This window comes from Ascaphus truei, chromosome 8 (genome assembly GCF_040206685.1).
Source record: "Ascaphus truei isolate aAscTru1 chromosome 8, aAscTru1.hap1, whole genome shotgun sequence".
Lineage (NCBI taxonomy): Eukaryota > Metazoa > Chordata > Amphibia > Anura > Ascaphidae > Ascaphus > Ascaphus truei.
The window spans coordinates 78,804,236-78,824,924 of record NC_134490.1 but is presented as its reverse complement, the minus strand read 5'-3'; the positions used below and the strand labels follow the sequence as shown (position 1 = coordinate 78,824,924).

The 20,689-nt window shown below is 48.3% G+C and overlaps 2 protein-coding genes across 2 annotated transcripts in view; one reads left to right on the top strand and one right to left on the bottom strand.

Annotated features, from left to right (window-relative positions):
• SLC35G1 (solute carrier family 35 member G1) overlaps window positions 1-18,867 on the bottom strand; it is a 33,917-nt gene extending 15,050 nt beyond the window's left edge. Inside the window, 1 exon segment of the mRNA XM_075612800.1 lies at window positions 18,451-18,867. Within this exon segment, the coding sequence (XP_075468915.1) occupies window positions 18,451-18,691 (241 nt within the window). The 5' untranslated portion in view covers window positions 18,692-18,867.
• Window positions 1-20,689, top strand: part of RBP4 (retinol binding protein 4) — a 534,850-nt gene that overhangs the window by 253,017 nt on the left and 261,144 nt on the right. The window lies entirely within an intron of this gene.

Genomic DNA, 20,689 nt, shown 5'->3' with positions numbered 1-20,689 from the left:
TCATGTGACGTCACATCGAATGACCATCGCCATGACAACGTGCCGTCAAATTACACTGACACGAGGTGAGAGGGGCGCGAGAGCACAGAGGGGGGGGGGGGGTGGAGAAGGCAAGTGTGGTGCAACTTTAATAGTTTGCACACCCCTGAGTCTAGACGGTTACCATGGTAACCTCAGAAACTACAGGTTAAGAAAATCATTATTTTGAAGGATATGGATGTACTCAAGGGGGCAAGATATTAACATTACATGAATTACTTTAAACTCATATAGGTTTCTTGGGGCAATATCTGCTTTAAAGAGGCAATCTAAGCATGCAAGTTTTATGCTATTTAAAAAAAAAATGTAAACATAGTTTGAAGCAGGGGCTCTCAGGAGCTGAACTCCATTAATCTCAGCTTCGGGGGACCCCCTGCTTCCGGAGATACACACCTCTGTACTGGGTGCCGGTAGCCGCTCCACTCGGCAAGCAGGGATCACGTTATGGTGGAGTTTCAAAGCTCCAGCGCTCTGCGTGCCAATAGGAAGCTGTGACATCATCAGGTTCGGCTTTCTATTGGCCCGTGTGAATCGGCAGCTTTTAAACTTGCCGAGATAGCAGCACCCCCTTTGGAGGTCTGCATCTCGGAAAGCCAGGGGTCCTCAGAGCTGAAATTAATACAGTTCAGCCAGCGGCATAGCTATAGCCCGGGCAGCCTGGGCAAAGCCAGAGGGCCCACGCTCTTTGGGGGACCGCTCTCCCACCGCCCTGTCGGCGGCCCATCACTCTCTTCAGACAGGCGGGGGAGAAGCCAGCAGAAGAATCAGCAGCTTTTACAGAGCAGGACAGCAGGGAAGGAGCGTGCACTAGTAGCATACACCGGAACTAAGAAAGACTTCCGGGTTAGACCACTAGAGTGCGCTCCTCTCCTCCCCTGCTCTGCTGTGTAACAGCTTGCTGATTCCTCTGCCAGCTTCTGTTTAACACCGAACCACCCACAGGTAGGCATGAGGGAGGATGGGGGAGAGATAGCTGTTGATGATGGTGGGGGGGAGAGAGAGGTGATGATGGTTGGGGGGGGGGGGGGAGAGAGAGGTGATGATGGTGGGGGGGGGAGAGAGAGGTGATGATGGTGGGGGGGAGAGAGAGGTGATGATGATGGTGGGGGAAGAGAGAGGTGATGATGATGGTGGGGGAAGAGAGACGTGATGATGATGGTGGGGAAGAGAGACGTGATGATGATGGTGGGGGAAGACAGGTGATGATGGTGGGGGGAAGAGAGAGGTGATGATGATGGTGCGGGGAAGAGAGAGGTGATGATGGTGTGGGGAGAGAGAGATGATGATGATGGTGATGGTGGGGGGAGAGAGAAGTGATGATGATGGTGGGGGAGAGAGGTGATGATGGTGGGGGGAGAGAGAGGTGATGATGATAGTGGTGGAAAGAGGTATTGATGATGGGGGAGAGGTGGTGGTGATGATGATGGGGGAGAGGTGGTGGTGATGATGGGGATAGGGAGGTGGTGATGGTGTGGGGGGGTGAGAGGTGGTGATGGTGTGGGGGGGGGGTGAGGTGGTGATGGTGTGGGAGGGGTAGAGGTGATCATGTGGGGGAGAGTGGTGATGATGGTGGGGGCGGGAGAGAGGTGATGATGGTGGGGGGGAAGTGAGGTGATGATGGTGGGGGAGAGGATACATGCTGAGGAGGGGGAGAGATGATGAGGAGGATGAGGCCGACAGATGAGGCGAGGGAGGGATGATGATTATGATGGGGGAGAGATGATGTGGAGGGATGATGAGAGCGAGGATCAGGGAGAGGATGGGTAGGGAGAAAAAAATTGCAATCAGTATTAATATTAATGGGCCCCCTGAATTGTCTAGCTACGCCACTGGGTTCAGCTCTGGAGACCCTCTGTTTCACACGCACACGCACACACACACACACACACACACACACACACACACACACACACACACACACACACACACACACACACACGGTTCATCACAGAAATGATTCAATCTCAAAGTTCAACATTTAAAGCTTTGTTTCATCAGCAGAGTTTTTTTTCTCTCTGAACAAGATACTAAAGCAATTTCATATATATTAATCATTTATACTGCTAGAAATACATTGACGTAATCAAATAAAAGGTATTTTAGACATATATAATAAATTCAATTAACATAAAAAATAATCTGTAACTAGCCTTCATTATGAGTTTATACAGTAGGAGTGGCCAACTTCCCCTCACTCTTCAACTGAGCCACTGACTGAGTCAACTGTGCTGAAGCAGGGTTATCCTTAAATCGTGACCTGTTAGTGGCCCTTGAGGACTAGAATGTGCCACTCCTGTTAGAGAGTGAGGCCAGTCTATTGAGAAGAATTTATGGTGGTTGTGTGTGAAAGTTCCCTATTCCTATCTTATCTTCTGCGTCTCAGTGTTTAATGATTATACAGGGCGTCAATATGATATTGCAAGCTCTTATTTTTATCTTGGTCTACTTTGATTAAGTTTGTGTTAAGTGCTTGTGACAATTACCCTTCAACCCCGGCTAGAAATCCCCCACTTCTTAGCAAACTACGGCCACATTCTGCACCTGTAATAAGCAGCACTCGGGTACATCCCCGTGTCTAATGTATGTTCAGAGTCGCAACTTTTATTTGTATAGATTAAAAGTGAAGGGAGCAAAATCACAATATGAACAATGTAGATGGGGGGGGGGGGGGGCTGGGAGGGGTAGGGAGGGGGTGTCAATCAAGTTTTTACTCAACCTCTAGCCCAGCGGTGCGCAAAGTGGGGGGCGCGACCCCCAGGGGGGCGCGGGAGATTGTGCTGGGGGGGCGCGGGCAGTTGCAGAGGCCCCGCGCTCTTCCCCCAGGCATTTAAATTAAATGCCGGGGGGGATCGCAGTGAGGCCCCTGCAACTATTTACTTACCCGGGATTCAGCCGGCTGTGTTGCGTCGCCATGGCAACACGGCGTCAATGGACCGCCGCGGCACCATGTGACCTGACGTCACACGCCCAAGCAGCGTCATCTGCCGCGAAAGAAGGTAGGCAGGGAGGGCGCGAGAGCCGGGGGCAGAGTGACAGGGGGGCGCAGCACCAAAAGTTTGCGCTCCCCTGCTCTAGCCCACACTGCCACTGTTTAGAGAGCCAATAAAGATAAGACGTGGGCTTTACCTGCGCAATTTCCTGTTCAGCCAAAATTGATATTACACAAAATGGTTTAGCTTACTGTAGCTAAAGGGTGGCTAACTCTAGTCGTCAGTGGCTACCAAAAGGTAAGGTTTTAAGGATATCTCCCTGCTTTAGCACAGGTGGGCTCAGTCAACGATTGAGTCACCTGTGCGAAGCAGGGATAGTCTTAAAACCTGACCTGTTGGTGGCCTTGAGGACTGGGAGTTGGTCACTCCTGAGATAAGGGAACTAAACTCCCTCCCCCATATATCAACTTCCCATGTTTACACCAACTTAAAACCTAATGTCCATAGCATAACTGAGACCCACCTAATGGCCATAGCATAACGGAGACCCACCTAATGGCCATAGTATAACTGAGACCCACCTAATGTCCATAGCATAACGGAGACCCACCTAATGGCCATAGTATAACTGAGACCCACCTAATGTCCATAGCATAACGGAGACCCACCTAATGTTCATAGCATAACGGAGACCCACCTAATGGCCATAGTATAACTGAGACCCACCTAATGGCCATAGCATAACGGAGACCCATCTAATGGCCATAGTATAACTGAGACCCACCTAATGGCCATAGCATAACGGAGACCCACCAATGTCCATAGCATAACGGAGACCCACCTAATGTCCATAGTATAAATGAGACCTACCTAATGGCCATAGCATAACGGAGACCCACCGAATGGCCATAGCATAACGGAGACCCACCTAATGGCCATAGCATAACGGAGACCCAACCTAATGGCCATAGCATAATGAAGACCCACCGAATGGCCATAGCATAACAGAGACCCACCTAATGGCCATAGCATAACGGAGACCCGCCTAATGGCCATAGTATAAATGAGACCTACCTAATGGCCATAGTATAACGGAGACCCACCTAATGGCCATAGCATAACGGAGACCCACCTAATGGCTACAGTATAACTGAGACCCACCTAATGTCCATAGCATAACGGAGACCCACCTAATGGCCATAGTATAACTGAGACCCACCTAATGTCCATAACATAACTGAGACCCACCTAAGGGCCATAGTATAACTGAGACCCACCTAATGGCCATAGCATAACGGAGACCCACCTAATGTCCATAGCATAACGGAGACCCACCTAATGGCCATAGTATAACTGAGACCCATCTAATGGCCATAGCATAACGGAGACCCGCCTAATGTCCATAGCATAACGGAGACCCACCTAATGACCATAGCATAACGGAGACCCACCTAATGTCCATAGCATAACGGAGACCCACCTAATATCCATAGCATAACGGAGACCCACCTAATGGCCCATAGCATAACGGAGACCCACCTAATGTCCATAGTATAACTGAGACCCACCTAATGGCCATAGCATAACGTAGACCCACCTAATGGCCATAGCATAACGGACACCCACCTAAAGGCTAAAGTATAACGGAGACCCACCTAATGGCCATAGCATAACTGAGACCTACCTAATGGCCATAGTATATCTGAGACCCACCTAATGGCCATAGCATAACTGAGACCTACCTAATGGCCATAGTATAACTGAGACCCACCTAATGGCCATAGTATATCTGAGACCCACCTAATGCCCATAGCTTAACTGACACCTACCTAATGGCTATAGTAGAACTCAGACCCACTGATGGCCATAGTATAAGTGACACCCACCTAATGGCCATAGCATAACTGAGACCAGGGCCTGGGGATTCCACAGAGATGATCCATGGGAATACTTGCCGGTGGACACAAAATAGCCGCCAGGTCGGGGTTAATCACAAAACCAGTAGAAACCCTGGTGACTTATGTTTGTGTTTTTTTTTTTTTTTTTAGTTTTCTCCAAGAACCAAAATAAAATTAAAACTCTTTTTGCTCGAGAAACGGGGGATCCCCAGAAGTTGGGGACTACTAAGAGCTCCGTGTGACCCCAAAGTCCCAAAGTTCAGGTAAGCTAGAGAGAAAGAAATTGGGAGGGATTGTTGCTTTAAAGAGTTAAATCAGGTTGATTGACACTTTTTTTTTATATACAAAAATCACACCTATAAGTATTCTAAAGCTGCAGTTCAAGCTGCCGTTTTCCATTTTTTTCCCATTCAATATGTGCATCAATACAATCTGCACACTGACAAGTGATTATCCCACGGGCAGTACAAAAGACTCTGGGCCATCCCTTAAGGTTGGAGGAAAGGAAATTTCACCAGCAACAAAGGAAAGGGTTCTTTACAGTAAGGGCAGTTAAAATGTGGAATTCATTACCCATGGAGACTGTGATGGCAGATACAATAGATTTGTTCAAAAAAAGGTTGGACATCTTTTTAGATGGGAAAGGTATACAGGGATATACCAAATAAGTAAACATGGGAAGGATGTTGGTCCAGGGATTAATCCGATTGCCAATTCTTGGAGTCAGGAAGGAATTAATTTTTCCCCTTAATGGGGTTTTTTGTTTGCCTTCCTCTGGATCAATAAGTAAGTATAGATATAGAATAAAGTATCTGTTGTCTAAATTTAGCATAGGTTGAACTTGATGGACGTACGTCTTTTTTCAACCTCATCTACTATGTAACTATGTAACTATTAGCTAAGTTGCCGATCGATCCGATCTCCTGTAATCAATAGCTGAAGATTCGGCTCAGGGGTTCTTTATATCACTGTTAGGGCGGCACAAGAGTATCCAGGAGGAAGATCATGTGACCAGGCAGGCACTAGATATAATTGGTGCACTGCTATGGAGGGCGGGGCTCAAGAGCCAGAGCCTGTCTCAGAAGAGGAAGGGGATGTGACTTTGTAAATGGTTACTGTACAAACAAAAAATACTTGTTACATTTATAATACATAAAAAATGAAATTTAGAGTTGTTTTAAAAAATGCTACTAGTATTTTCTAATAGTACAGAACTGATTAATTAAAAAACACATGTAGGATATTGCTTGGTCTGCAGCTTTTACATCCACCTATTACCTAAACATACTTAAAACTATACTGCACTTTAGCTCTGTACAATAGGTAGACATTATATATCTACTGTGAATACACCAATGTTTGGTCCTAAATTAGGGAATATCATTTCTGCCATGGACCACGTTAGCAGTAGAGGGGTTAATACCATGCGAGGAGGAATTGTTAATATCACACTGTGCTAATTGATTGCATAGCAGCAATGCACTGAATGTCTGAAGCATTGAAAGGCAACATGCCTGAAATTAGTGTATAGGGGCGGCCAACTCCAGTCCTCAAGGGTCACCAACAGGTCAGGTTTTAAGGGTATCCCAGCTTCAGCACAGGCGGCTCAATCAGTGGCTCAGTTGTGCTGAAGCAGGGATATCCTTAAAACCTGACCTGTTAGTGGCCCTTGAGACTGGAGTTGGCCACCCCTGGTTTAGAGGAAAGATTTCCCAATAACCTGTATCTATAGGCTTACTCCCGCAGTTCCCTGCTCACTTGTCCTTGTTTGCTATTTCGAGCTGTCTGATGAAGGGTTACGGGGACCCGAAACGTTACACATTTGAGAAATTTCACGTGGATGATTTATGGACTCCTACTTTGCTTCATACTCGGGAGATAAGAACAAAAAAGAGCCCCACCCACTCTGCCAAGTATATCAATAAATAGGATGCACTAAGGTAATAGATAATGAACAGAGAGGAGAGTTTAGGTACTGCTACCAAAGACAGAGCTGCAGTATTCACAGCTAGCAGTAACCCAGGTTAAGAACTTCATGTTCTTAAGTGCTTCTATTATACTCATTCTGTCCTATGACTGCTAGACACTATCTCAATTAGGACATACTCCAATACTTGGCAGTACAGCGTGTATGGCACTGAATAGGTAAGAGACATTAACACAACTCAGAGCCGGCTATCTGGCTTTCTGAACAGTACCTTGTATCACGAGATAGCCACAGGGGCACCCTAATGGTAGCCTTTTCAAATATATATACAGTGTCTAAGTCTTAATGTGTGTTAGCCTACCCCCGTTTATTTTATAATTATTTGAAATAAAGTATTTTAGTTTATTCAATACTCTCACCCCGAATCATCTAGGGGGGATTATATGTATTCAAATTTGGCCATAATGGCGATCCATCCTTAGCTAGTCTTGTACATTCTGCTACTACATTACATATTAATACAAATAGGTAAGTGCACCAAAACCGGTTCTTGGGTATTGCTCCGTCTTTAATGGGAGATAAGTATGACTTTTTTGTTGTTACAATTTATTGATTTGTGTACAGTATTAACCATTAGCAATGAGTAAAATTATTGGAATTAATGGAATAAGTTATACTTTGAAAAGTAAGAATTGCTTTCTTTTTCCCGCCTACTCTTGAATAATTATGAAAACAAACAGAAAGTGAACTGCGCTCTAATAATTGTGAACAAAGTGGTGTTATCTTACAGTGATTAAGTGATTAATTAAATATATAAACCTGTTACTTGGTGAAGGTGTGCAGCTGTATTCGTGGAATGGCTCCACATACCAACTAGAAGAACAAATACAAAAGAAACAGCGCAAAAGACCTCATAGTGTAGTATGAATATAAAATTATATTATTATAACAGGTGAGTATTGCACGTACATCAGATTGAATAATTACTGGCAGTACATGTATATGGACATGTTACCAATCAGCCACGAGTGGAATGGGTTGTCTTCACGTGGGTAGAATCTCCTTCCCCTCTCCTCTGATGGATCAAGGCGGCCGTGGTGTGTGTTATTGACCCGGCATCCAACTGCAGCAGTCCGGTGGAATTCGTCTGCTTCACAGCTGTTGGTTCAGCGGGGCAGGCTCGCGGCATCCAATTCCAGCAGCCCGATGGGAATCCTCTACTGCACGGCTGTTGAAACAGCAAGATAGGCTTTTCCTCTGTGTCTCACGGCGTGTGTCGGCGTGTGACGTCTAATTCAGGCGCGCGTCTAGTGACGTCATCCGGTGGCGTCTGCACGAACTCAGCCGATCAGGGAGACAGCAGGCAGGAACGGGGATGAAGTGATGGGTGTATACAGGATACAAAAGCACAGTGGGTAGTCCAGAGAAGCGCCCTCTTATCCAACGCGTTTCGTACTATTAGAGTACTTCTTCAGGGAACTCCCTGAAGAAGTACTCTAATAGTACGAAACGCGTTGGATAAGAGGGCGCTTCTCTGGACTACCCACTGTGCTTTTGTATCCTGTATACACCCATCACTTCATCCCCGTTCCTGCCTGCTGTCTCCCTGATCGGCTGAGTTCGTGCAGACGCCACCGGATGACGTCACTAGACGCGCGCCTGAATTAGACGTCACACGCCGACACACGCCGTGAGACACAGAGGAAAAGCCTATCTTGCTGTTTCAACAGCCGTGCAGTAGAGGATTCCCATCGGGCTGCTGGAATTGGATGCCGCGAGCCTGCCCCGCTGAACCAACAGCTGTGAAGCAGACGAATTCCACCGGACTGCTGCAGTTGGATGCCGGGTCAATAACACACACCACGGCCGCCTTGATCCATCAGAGGAGAGGGGAAGGAGATTCTACCCACGTGAAGACAACCCATTCCACTCGTGGCTGATTGGTAACATGTCCATATACATGTACTGCCAGTAATTATTCAATCTGATGTACGTGCAATACTCACCTGTTATAATAATATAATTTTATATTCATACTACACTATGAGGTCTTTTGCGCTGTTTCTTTTGTATTTGTTCTTGAATAATTAGTAAGATTCTGATTTGTATATATTTATTTGGTGTGCACGCCATATTTCCTAATATATTGTTCACTTGTTTTATTGGAACTGCCCATCCTCTCCTTCTCATGTACTACTGACATGAATTAGCAGCCGTCCTGCAGCCACCTGTTTTGTTTGTTTTACTACATGCAGCTTTAATGAGAAATAATTACCTAAGCTGCCGAACGATCCGTTCTCCTGTAATCGATCAGTGATTATTCTGCTCTTGGGGCTATTGAAATGGCCTCTGACTATGTACTAAGGTCTATAAATTGCGGCAGCTGCAATGTAACATTACTAAATGTAACACAATGCTACAGCGTACAGCTCAGCAATAGGGAACACTGCAACAGATCAGTTTGTGATACTTTGTTGCCACAGGGCAGAACTATAAAAGGAAGTGGATGTGACATGCTATATGGTTGCTATAGCAACCAAAGGATGATCAACATATTTAAAAAAAAAATGGCATTAGAAGTTGAAGAAAAAAAATGCAGTCAGTATTATTCAATACTACAGAACTGATTTATTTTAAAAAAACGTACAGAATTTTGAATGTTTTGCTGCTTTAACCACTTTACAAAGAATGGCAATGAATAAGGCCAAATGGACTATTCACATACTGTATACACACTGCCTTCAAAAATACATCACTATTTTCCCATAGTTTCCTGGTCGCTATACTGTACTTCATGCAGATCTTTTCTCATGTCTGAGTGCATTGTTCTTTTCTCTTCTCTTGTTTTGCTTTTGCTTTATCTTCCAAGGTCTCTGACTGTTCACCAGAGTGCATTTGACCTCCAGCAGTTTCCAACTTTTAGCCAGACTTCCGTATACCCGATCACTGCTATGCTTTTTATCTCAGCGTGCAGAAAAGTCTGCTCTATGACAATTAACTCCAAACTGACTCACTTACAAAACGTCAAACAGCATCAGCATGTGCTCAAAACCGGTTCCAATACTTCCTTGTACACACAATGACATTTCACATAAGCGACAGGTAAAACACATCTTCCTATTTCCCTGTTTTGCTCACAATTTCAGTGTTGCCATAACTTCCTTTCTAACCGTAATTGTATTATCCCTGTTACCATCTGTTTTTGCTGATCTACAAATAAAAGGAGACTCTAAGCATAAGTGGATTGTTTTCAGACTGATTCCCTATATTCATTAAGCCCTAAACCAGGGGTGGGCAACTCCATTCCTCAGGGGCCACCAACAGGCCAGGTATTAGGGATATCCCTGCTTCAGCACAGGTGGCTCAACCAGTGGCTCAGTCGTTGACTGAGCCATTGATTGAGCCACCTGTGCTGAAGCAGCAATATCCTGAAAACCTGAACTGTTGGTGGTCCTTGAGTACTCGAGTTGCCCGCCCCTGCCCTAAACACACGTCTTAGCCATGTGAAAGCGGCGTTGTGGAAGTCACGTGGCTCCGGAATTCTGTGCAGTGCGCACGTTTTATATGCAAAATGACGCCTCCCTGAGGTAGGCAAAGTAGGACTATTGCTGGAGAGGAGATGTTCGTAACATGGAGAGGTTAGGAGGGGGAAAGGACGGGAGAGCCCATCGACTTATATACCTCCAAATATATCACCCCTTTGTCATACATCATACGTCATGACATGCTGGAGAAGTATACTGTAGGTTAATCTTTTCGGGGGTATTTAAGTCGATGGGCACTCTACTAATTTCTCTTTCTTGCTAGCCATTTTCAGGTGATTTTTACATTGACAATGATAAAGTTTATTGACTAGGCCCCCAAGTAGGGTGACCAGATTTCCAAAAGTAAAAATCGAGACACAATAAAAAAATGATTTATAAAACAAATGACATTTAAAAAATAAATATTATAATCGTATTTGCCTAATAGCGTCCCCATTTATGCAGTATTATATACTCTCTCTCCCCATCCTCCCCCCTCCCTCTCTCTCTCCCTCCCCCCCCTTCTCTCTCCCCCCCCCCCTCCTCTCTCCCTCCCCCTAAATCCCCCCTCCCCTCTTATTTGTTGCACTTATTGTACTATAATTCTCTGTACTATACTGTCTCTCTTGTAAAGCGCTAAATACAGCTGTGGGCAGAATGGGACGTTTCGCTGCAGCCAAAAACCCCAACGGGACACTTCGCCGCAGGGGAGCGCGCCGGGGGACACTTCAACGCAAAGTCCGCTCTTGCGCCCGCTGCATGTTGTGACCGCCGACTCTGACAACTGCATGTTTAAATGTCCCACGTGGGACATTTAAAGATGGCGCGTCGCAGCAGGCAGTGTAACGATCCCATGCAGTTGTCGGAGCGGGCGGGCGGTCGGGACATGCAGCGGGCAGTCAGACGTAGGAGCAGAGCGGGCGGTCGGGACATGCAGCGGGCAGTCAGACGTAGGAGCGGAGCGGGCGGTCGGGACATGCAGCGGGCAGTCAGACGTAGGAGCGGAGCGGGCGGTCGGGACATGCAGCGGGCAGTCAGACGTAGGAGCGGAGCGGGCGGTCGGGACATGCAGCGGGCAGTCAGACGTAGGAGCGGAGCGGGCGGTCGGGACATGCAGCGGGCAGTCAGACGTAGGAGCGGGCGGTCGGGACATGCAGCGGGCAGTCAGACATAGGAGCGGAGTGGGCGGTCGGGACATGCAGCGGGCAGTCAGACGTAGGAGCGGGCGGTCGGGACATGCAGCGGGCAGTCAGACGTAGGAGCGGGCGGTCGGGACATGCAGCGGGCAGTCAGACGTAGGAGCGGGCGGTCGGGACATGCAGCGGGCAGTCAGACGTAGGAGCGGAGCGGGCGGGACATGCAGCGGGCAGTCAGACGTAGGAGCGGAGCGGGCGGTCGGGACATGTAGCGGGCAGTCAGACGTAGGAGCGGAGCGGGCGGTCGGGACATGCAGCGGGCAGTCAGACGTAGGAGCGGAGCGGGCGGTCGGGACATGCAGCGGGCAGTCAGACATAGGAGCGGAGTGGGCGGTCGGGACATGCAGCGGGCAGTCAGACGTAGGAGCGGAGCGGGTGGTCGGGACATGCAGCGGGCAGTCAGACGTAGGAGCGGAGCGGGCGGTCGGGACATACAGCGGGCAGTCAGACGTAGGAGCGGAGCGGGCGGTCGGGACATGCAGCGGGCAGTCAGACGTAGGAGCGGAGCGGGCGGTCGGGACATGCAGCGGGCAGTCAGACGTAGGAGCGGAGCGGGCGGTCGGGACATGCAGCGGGCAGTCAGACGTAGGAGCGGAGTGGGCGGTCGGGACATGCAGCGGGCAGTCAGACGTAGGAGCGGAGCGGGCGGTCGGACATGCAGCGGGCAGTCAGACGTAGGAGCGGAGCGGGCGGTCGGGACATGCAGCGGGCAGTCAGACGTAGGAGCGGAGCGGGCGGGACATGCAGCGGGCAGTCAGACGTAGGAGCGGAGCGGGCGGTCGGGACATGCAGCGGGCAGTCAGACGTAGGAGCGGAGCGGGCGGTCGGGACATGCAGACCTGGCTTGTCGGTTGGCTGCGTGCCGGACGGCAAAAGGAGCTAACATCGCGGCAAAGTGTCCCATAGCGAAATGTCCCGGCGGCAAATTGTCTGTCGGCGGCATTTTGGTCATGGCCAAATGGCCACAGCAAAACGTCCTAGACCAGCTGTGGGCCCTATATAAATAAAAGATATAAATACATCAAAGCTTTTCTCGCACGGTTTGGACATACGAGAAGTGCTTACAGAAAGTGGGAACCAGCATATCCGATCGAAAAGGGCTCTTTCTGCACGGATATGCACTTCTCCCAGCTACTAGAATATCTCCTCTTATGTTTTAAAGCTAATCCCAGTCCCTTCCGGTTCGTAATGGTCTTCTAGCACTATGGATAGCAGAGTTTCAAGACTAGAACTGTACTCCAGTCTAATAATGACATGAAAGCAGCAGTGCACGCTGCTCGCTACGATATGTTACTGTAAAAGACCATCACTTGCCCTTTTCAAAGATGTTTTTATTTCTAAGATCAGATGCTTCATTCAGGAGATACAAACATTTGAATATTAAGTGTCCGGGAGGTTAAAATGGAACCCTCCCCCAGAGCCCTGTGCAGTCTAAAGTTTACTACAGCAACCTCAGGCGCCAGAGATTATGAAGATCATGATTTTGAATACAAATGTTTTTTTTTTTTTTTAAAGAGCAGGACTTGGTCAGGGGGCGAGATACTAACATTATATGCGTTAAACTCATATAGGCTCCTGGGAGGAGAGGACTGCTGCCTGAAGTGAGGTGGGCAATACTTTGTATGGAGAAAGGAGCATCGCTACTGGACTCACACTGGTCTCACTTGTGTGTGGGTATAAAAAGCCAGAGCATAGTGGATTGTACTTTCAGAGGCCTATTTATGTAATCAACACAGCATTAATGAACATTCTTGTGAATAATAATTACAGTAATCATATGTTCTGTTATAAAGCGCTGACAGTGTATGCAGTGCTGTACAGTACATATCATTTTGTAGGCACAATTAGGAGCATACACTATGATTTGGATGACTGAGGCACCGGGAGACAAAGTCAATTATCTAAGGTCACAAGGACGCCTGACACTAGGATTTAAGCTGGATTCACCCGCCACTCACCACTATGCTACCCCTTCAGTCTGGGTGGTAACTATAGTTAACAATGGTTAAAATGCATTTGTGATGTTACTGATTAGTGAAAGGACCATTTAGATCCCTATTCTAGATGTTCAGTAGGTGTGTTCCTCACATTAAGGGACCTACAGTATTCTACATGTTCTGAAGGTGTGTTCCTCACATTATGGGACCTATTCTCCATGTTCTGTAGGTGTGTTCCTCACATTATGGGACCTATTCTGCATGCTCTGAAGGTGTGTTCCTCACTTTATGGGACCTATTCTACATGCTCTGAAGGTGTGTTCCTCACATTATGGGACCTATTCTACATGTTCTGAAGGTGTGTTCCTCACATTATGGACCTATTCTACATGTTCTGAAGGTGTGTTCCTCACATTATGGGACCTATTCTACATGCTCTGAAGGTGTGTTCCTCACATTATGGACCTATTCTACATGCTCTGAAGGTGTGTTCCTCACATTATGGACCTATTCTACATGTTCTGAAGGTGTGTTCCTCACATTATGGGACCTATTCTACATGCTCTGAAGGTGTGTTCCTCACATTATGGGACCTATTCTACATGCTCTGAAGGTGTGTTCCTCACATTATGGGACCTATTCTAGATGTTCTGAAGGTGTGTTCCTCACGTTATGGGACCTATTCTACATGTTCTGTCAGTGTGTTCCTCACATTAAGGGACCTATTCTAGATGTTCTGCAGGTGTGTTCCTCACGTTATGGGACCTATTCTACATGTTCTGAAGGTGTGTTCCTCACATTATGGGACCTATTCTCCATGTTCTGTAGGTGTGTTCCTCACATTATGGGACCTATTCTGCATGCTCTGAAGGTGTGTTCCTCACTTTATGGGACCTATTCTACATGCTCTGAAGGTGTGTTCCTCACATTATGGGACCTATTCTACATGCTCTGAAGGTGTGTTCCTCACATCATGGACCTATTCTACATGTTCTGTAGGTGTGTTCCTCACATTATGGGACCTATTCCAGATGTTCTGAAGGTGTGTTCCTCACATTATGGGACCTATTCTAGATGTTCTGAAGGTGTGTTCCTCACGTTATGGGACCTATTCTACATGTTCTGTAGGTGTGTTCCTCACATTATGGGACCTATTCTACATGTTTTAAGGTGTGTTCCTCACGTTATGGGACCTATGAACTGAGTGTTGCAAATAACTTTTTTTAGTACTCAATTGGTGCAATTGCGCTTGTGTGCTCCTATGTACGATCCTCACATTTTTCCAGTTGTGCCGAAAACCTTTTTTGCTGCACAGAAATGGACTGGGCTTGATGTAAATACGTAGATAATACGTACTAAGAAAAAATATTTGTGCGCAGCAAAAAAAAAAAAGTATGTCAAAGTCCTCTATTAACCCTTTGAGAGCCCTAAGACGTAGCAATAAAGTCATGGAGTCTGGCCTCAGGGCTTCACAATATACTAATATACTAATTAGGGGCCTTAATATCTATGTTTTTTACATGAAAAGCCAGGCGCGTTTTTCAAGCGCTAACCTGTCATTTCCTATTTAAACGAGATAAATAAAAGAACCCGTTTATTAGATATTCACCCTAAACATGATCTATAGACAATGCGGTTTTCATTAGCATAACTTGTATGTTTTAAGAAGGGAAAAAAAAATAGGTTTGAGGCAGGGGGTCTCCAGCGCTGATTTCAGCTCCGGGACCCCCTGCTTCCCAAGATACTTACCTCCTTAGGGGATGATGGTATTTCTCTGGTCTCTAAATGTCCTTGTCACGCGGGCCAATAGAAAGACACAAGGGTTGACATCACGGCTTCCTATTGGCCAACGTGATGCGGGACATTTAACCCACCATTACGAAAACCCAAACTAGCCCAAACCGGAGCTGCTACCGGCACTTCCTACGGAGGTATCTCAGGAAGCATGGGTTCTCCAGAGCTGAAATCAGCGCAATTCAGCGCCGGAGCCCCCCTGCTTCAAACCTATTTTTTTTTAAAGAAAATATATAAAAATACATACCGCGTGGACGAAACCTTTAAGAATGCACCAGTTTAATAACTAAAGTGAGGAGACAAAAAATGTGTATGTTTTTTTTCTTTCTTTTTAAACCAAAAAAAATATCCTCAACAGAACAGAGCCGGTGCAGCATAAGGCTGCGCTTATAGTGCCGGCGACGCGACTGATGACGTCACCCGTCGCCATTGCGATAGTTGCAATTCAAGTTTAGGCGATGTCGCTGGCTACAAGGCCAGTGATGTAATAAAAGGGGAAGGCAGAGGGACGGAGAAGCTCTCTGATTGGCCACAAGGAGAGACCGTCGCTGCAAAAAATCAAATAACAGTGACTACCAGATTTTTCTATAAGCGCCGCCGACAAAGCATTTGTTTGGACGAGACGTCGCATCGCCGACACTATAAGCCAGGCCTGCACAACTCCAGTCCTCGGGGGCCGCAAACAGGTCAGGTTTTCAGGCTATCCCTTCTTCAGCACAGCTGGCTCAATAAGTGGCTCAGTATGACTGAGCCATTAATTGAGCCAGCTGTGCTGAAGTAGAGATATCCTGAAAACCTGGCCTGTTTGCGGCCCTCGAGGACTGGAGTTGTGCAGGCCTGCAATAAGCGCAGCCTAAGGTGCTGAAAAGATATTCAGTAGAACCACACTAGATAATATACTGGCCCAGACTATTGTTGTTAACCAATAATGCTTTTGCAGGCAACTCTGCTCTGGCAGTGAAAGGCTCACATTTATATAATGGTCTATTCAAATTACATAAAGGGATACACCTGGATTGCTCAACTATTGCTGCGTGTTTTACCATCTGGATGACATTAATATTGCATATGAACTGTTTTATGCAAAGTCATCATGATGCTAATAACCTCAGTTGCATGGAAACAACCTGTAGCACAAGGGTGATGACATACGCTGGCAACCAAAACTCAGACCTCATAACCACTGGAGACTTTAGAAAAGGAAACATTTCTCCCAAATACACATTATGCTTATGTACTAACTCATTTTACATATCTATTTTTTTTATATTTAGTGTTTTGGCTACTAATTATTAATATAAATTACCGGTCTTTATGTATTAGTCAATTTCTCAGTAACACTTCTGCTGTTAAACTAGAAGTACTGTACTTCAAGGCAGGGATTCTTCTGCCATACAGCTGCAATTTCTATTGTATATGAATGTAGTAATAATTCTAGTTATTAAATATGTATGTAATCTGACATTGAGATGGTTAATACAGATGAAAGTAGTTATTTACGTGTGTGTTACATGAATTATGTGCCTTCTTTCCATTTGCTCTATTTAAACATGCTATCAATATATATGTGTGGGTGCTACTATAGCGTGCAGTCTACTTCTACTGTTCTACTATAGCGTGCAGTCTATTTTATCTACTAAACAAAGGGTCTACTTTATCTACTAAACAAAGGAACAATATGGTATGTATTGGTTTTTATTATACTACAAAGGAACAATATAGCTCATTGGTTTGTAACGATAAACACTTCGTATGTCTTTAAGAAATTGTAAAAACAAATCTTCTGCATCCTTTCTTAGGCCGAGTCCATACAAGGACAGGCCGTGCTGAGGCGTGCGGACGCTCAGCGCTGAGCCCCTGCATCCTCAATGAGGATGCCTTGAGAGGGGGCTCGTGCGAGCGTCCGCAGGCGTGCGGAGGAGTTGGAGGTTTCAGCCGAGCGCCAAGCTGTTTTTCAGCGCGCTGTCGGCTGAAAACCTCCAATGAGAGTGGGGCTGCGTCAACGTCACGGCGCCGTGACGTCGACGTCAGTGCATCGCGGGCGATTGGCCCATTGACGTCACTGCCCCGCCTCCCTCAGTCTCCCCCCACCTCCGATCGCGGACGCTGGCTCGCCTGTATGTGCGTGGAATCGCACAGCTTCTGCAGGTGAGCCTCAGCGTCAGCGCGGTGCAGCCCGGCTCCCCCCCCTCTATGGCCCGGGCCTTAGGCCTCGGGCATGGTCAGCGCTAACTGAGGCGCGCTGCTGCTCGGCAGTGAGCCCCTGCAGCCGCAATGAGAGCGGCTTTAGCAGGGGCTCGCTTACGCTTCCGCAAGCGTGCGGAAGCGTGGGTCTTAGCAGAATTTTAAATTCAAGCGCTCAAGGGAGCGCAAGACCGGTTCGCCCAATGAGGGCAAACCAGCTCCGTGACGTCACAGCCCCCCCCCCGCCCCCGACACGCCCCCGGACCAAGGCCAGGGAAAGCACCCGCTTTCCCTCAGCCTCCGCGCGCCACAGCACGGCTGCAGTCCTATGGACGCAGCCTTAGCACTTTCCAGCAAATGTGAACAACTTGTGATTGAAATAGCTCATTAGGAACGCCTCTCCTTTTCTTAAAAATGCGTATTTTAGATTATTTTCGCGTAAAAATGCAACTGCGCTGTCTTCTTTGCAGATATTTTTATAGAAATTTGTTAACAACATTATAGAGGGTTAAACTGATATGCACAGTTAACCGACTATAGGAATTCAAATGAGGGTTAAACTGACAGAAGTGGACCACAGATCACTGGTAGATTGCTCGCTATACAGGACACACATATATATATATAGTGATATAAACCTATACAGGATCAATACTGGACACCTGGCAACCTTAGCCCTGACCGCACAAAGTAAATACATTATAGTTACACAATGGGTCATGCTATTGCACTTTAGCTTTCTGGATATTCTTTCCTGTAAAGAACTGAACAGGAGACACAAAACCTGAGCACTGTCCTTTCATAGTCTCTGCAATCATCTTCACCAATAAAGTCCCAACCCGGCTCTGATCTCATTACATGTCTGGTTTGTATAATATAGTATTTCATGAGCAGAATTATTTGAGACACTACCTCAAGCAAACACTGAATGAACCAGCTTATTAGCAGCTATAACAAGGTACAAGTCCCATTCATGTCCTCTGTGTGCCTCTTGTGTATATTCTCCCTTTATGCCTCTTACCAGTCTTCTCATCTGTCACTACCAGGCGCGCACATGGCACAGCGGGGCACCAGCTCCTTTGTTGGGTATCCCCAGCAGGGGGGCAGTCAGAGGGGCAGGGGGTGTCACTTGCCCCCTGTATGGCTGCAGGCTGCTGCTTCCCGCTGCCCCAGCAGGCTCCCCGGAGAAAGCCCCTCTCCTGCAGCGGGGGAGGGTCTCCTGCCACCTCCGGGTGCAGCTCGCTGACATCCCCGCAGCGCATGGTCTGATCACTGGGGGAGGAGGAGTGTGATCATCACTGTGTGCCGGTGCGTGCAGCAGCGAGACGGGCACAGTGCAGGCGGCAGCAGAGAGCGCCGGTCAGTGACAGCTACAAAGGGAGGAGGCGGAGACACAGGGAGAGAAGGGCAGAGCAGCACGGGGAGCAGAGGGCAGGGAGGGAGAGAAGGGCAGAGAGGGAGAGAAGGGCAGGGTGGGAGAGAAGGGCAGGGTGGGAGAGAAGGGCAGGGAGGGAGAGAGAGGGAGGGAGAGAAGGGCAGGGAGGGAGAGAAGGGCAGGGAGGGAGGGAGGGAGGGAGGGGCAGGGAGGGAGAGAAGGGCAGAGCAGCACGGGGAGCAGAGGGCAGGGAGGGAGATAAGGGCAGAGCAGCACTGGGAGCAGAGGGCAGGGAGGGAGAGGGGCAGGGAGGGAGAGAAGGGCAGAGCAGCACTGGGAGCATAGGGCAGGGAGGGAGAGGGGCAGGGAGGGAGAGGGGCAGAGGGAGAGGGGCAGAGAGGGAGAGGGGCAGGGAGGGAGAGAAGGGCAGAGCAGCACTGGGAGCAGAGGGCAGGGAGGGAGAGGGGCAGGGAGGGAGAGGGGCAGAGAGGGAGAGGGGCAGAGAGGGAGAGGGGCAGGGAGGGAGAGAAGGGCAGAGCAGCACTGGGAGCAGAGGGCAGGGAGGGAGAGGGGCAGGGAGGGAGAGGGGCAGGGAGGGAGAGGGGCAGAGAGGGAGAGGGGCAGGGAGGGAGAGAAGGGCAGAGCAGCACTGGGAGCAGAGGGCAGGGAGGGAGAGGGGCAGGGAGGGAGAGGGGCAGGGAGGGAGACCTCATCTAGTACTTAAATAATAAAGAGTTATTATGGAATTTGGTAAAAAGTTACTCTATATATATATAGAAAAAGAAAATGATGTGCTGCGCTCACCTGGGCACGTGGGTATGTGACGTGGGAGAGTGATAAATGTTAATATATTGTGTAATGAAATTGCTGTAGGGGTGACCACAAGGACAGGCACACAAACCACAGACACAGACTAATGAAGACAAACAGACCTGGGGATACAGTTAGGGAATAATGAAAATAAACAAAAAATGTGTGTTAAAACAAAAATAAAGTTGAAAGATGAGATATATAATGATGACTGAAATCATATATCTATCCATCTATACACATATTCATATATATATATATATAATATCACTTGTGAGCACATTCACATGTCTAAGGCCTTGCCCCCGCTGCCTACTCACAGCGGACGCTGCGCGCACGAGAGCCCTCCCCTCAGTGGCGCCGGGCCCGCTGCGAGGGGGGGCCGCAGCGCTGGGGCGAGAGTTGCTCCTGCTCTCAATAGAATTGAGAGCAGGACTCGCGACGAGCGATAAGGCACGCCCCCCGGCGGTTCAGCCAATGAGGGCGAACCTGCCGGGTAAAGTCATGGCCGCGCCCCGTCACTGCCCCGCCACGCCCCCCCCCCGGTCTCTCTTCCTGCAGTGAGCTGCAGACCAGGGAATCGGCTGCACGCACCGCCAATCTCGCGGGCGCGCGTTGCAGCGGAGTTACCGGGGCCTTAGGCCTCGGGCAGGGTCAGCGCTTAGGCGCTGACCCGTGCTGAGGCGCGCTGCTTCTCGGCAGTGAGCCCCTGCAGCCGCAATGATAGCGGCTTTAGCAGGGGCTCGCGCACGCTTTCGCACGCTTGCGGAAGCGTGTGTCTTAACAAATGTAAAATTTCTGAGCTCGCCGGGGCGATTCCCCCAATGAGGGCGAACCAGCTCCGTGACGTCACAGGCTCCCCCAACCCCCCCCCCCCCCCCGACACGCCCCCGGACGGCGCGCGGTCTAAGGCCAGGGAAAGCACTCGCTTTCCCTCAGCCTCTGCGCGCCTCCGCACGGCTGAAGTCTGTATGGACTCAGCCTTAGGCACGTTCTATAGTGCCGGACGCGTGCTACGCCGTGTGCGCGCGCGGATTTTTAGTTGGCTGACGTCAGTCAGCCTTTCTATACAAGG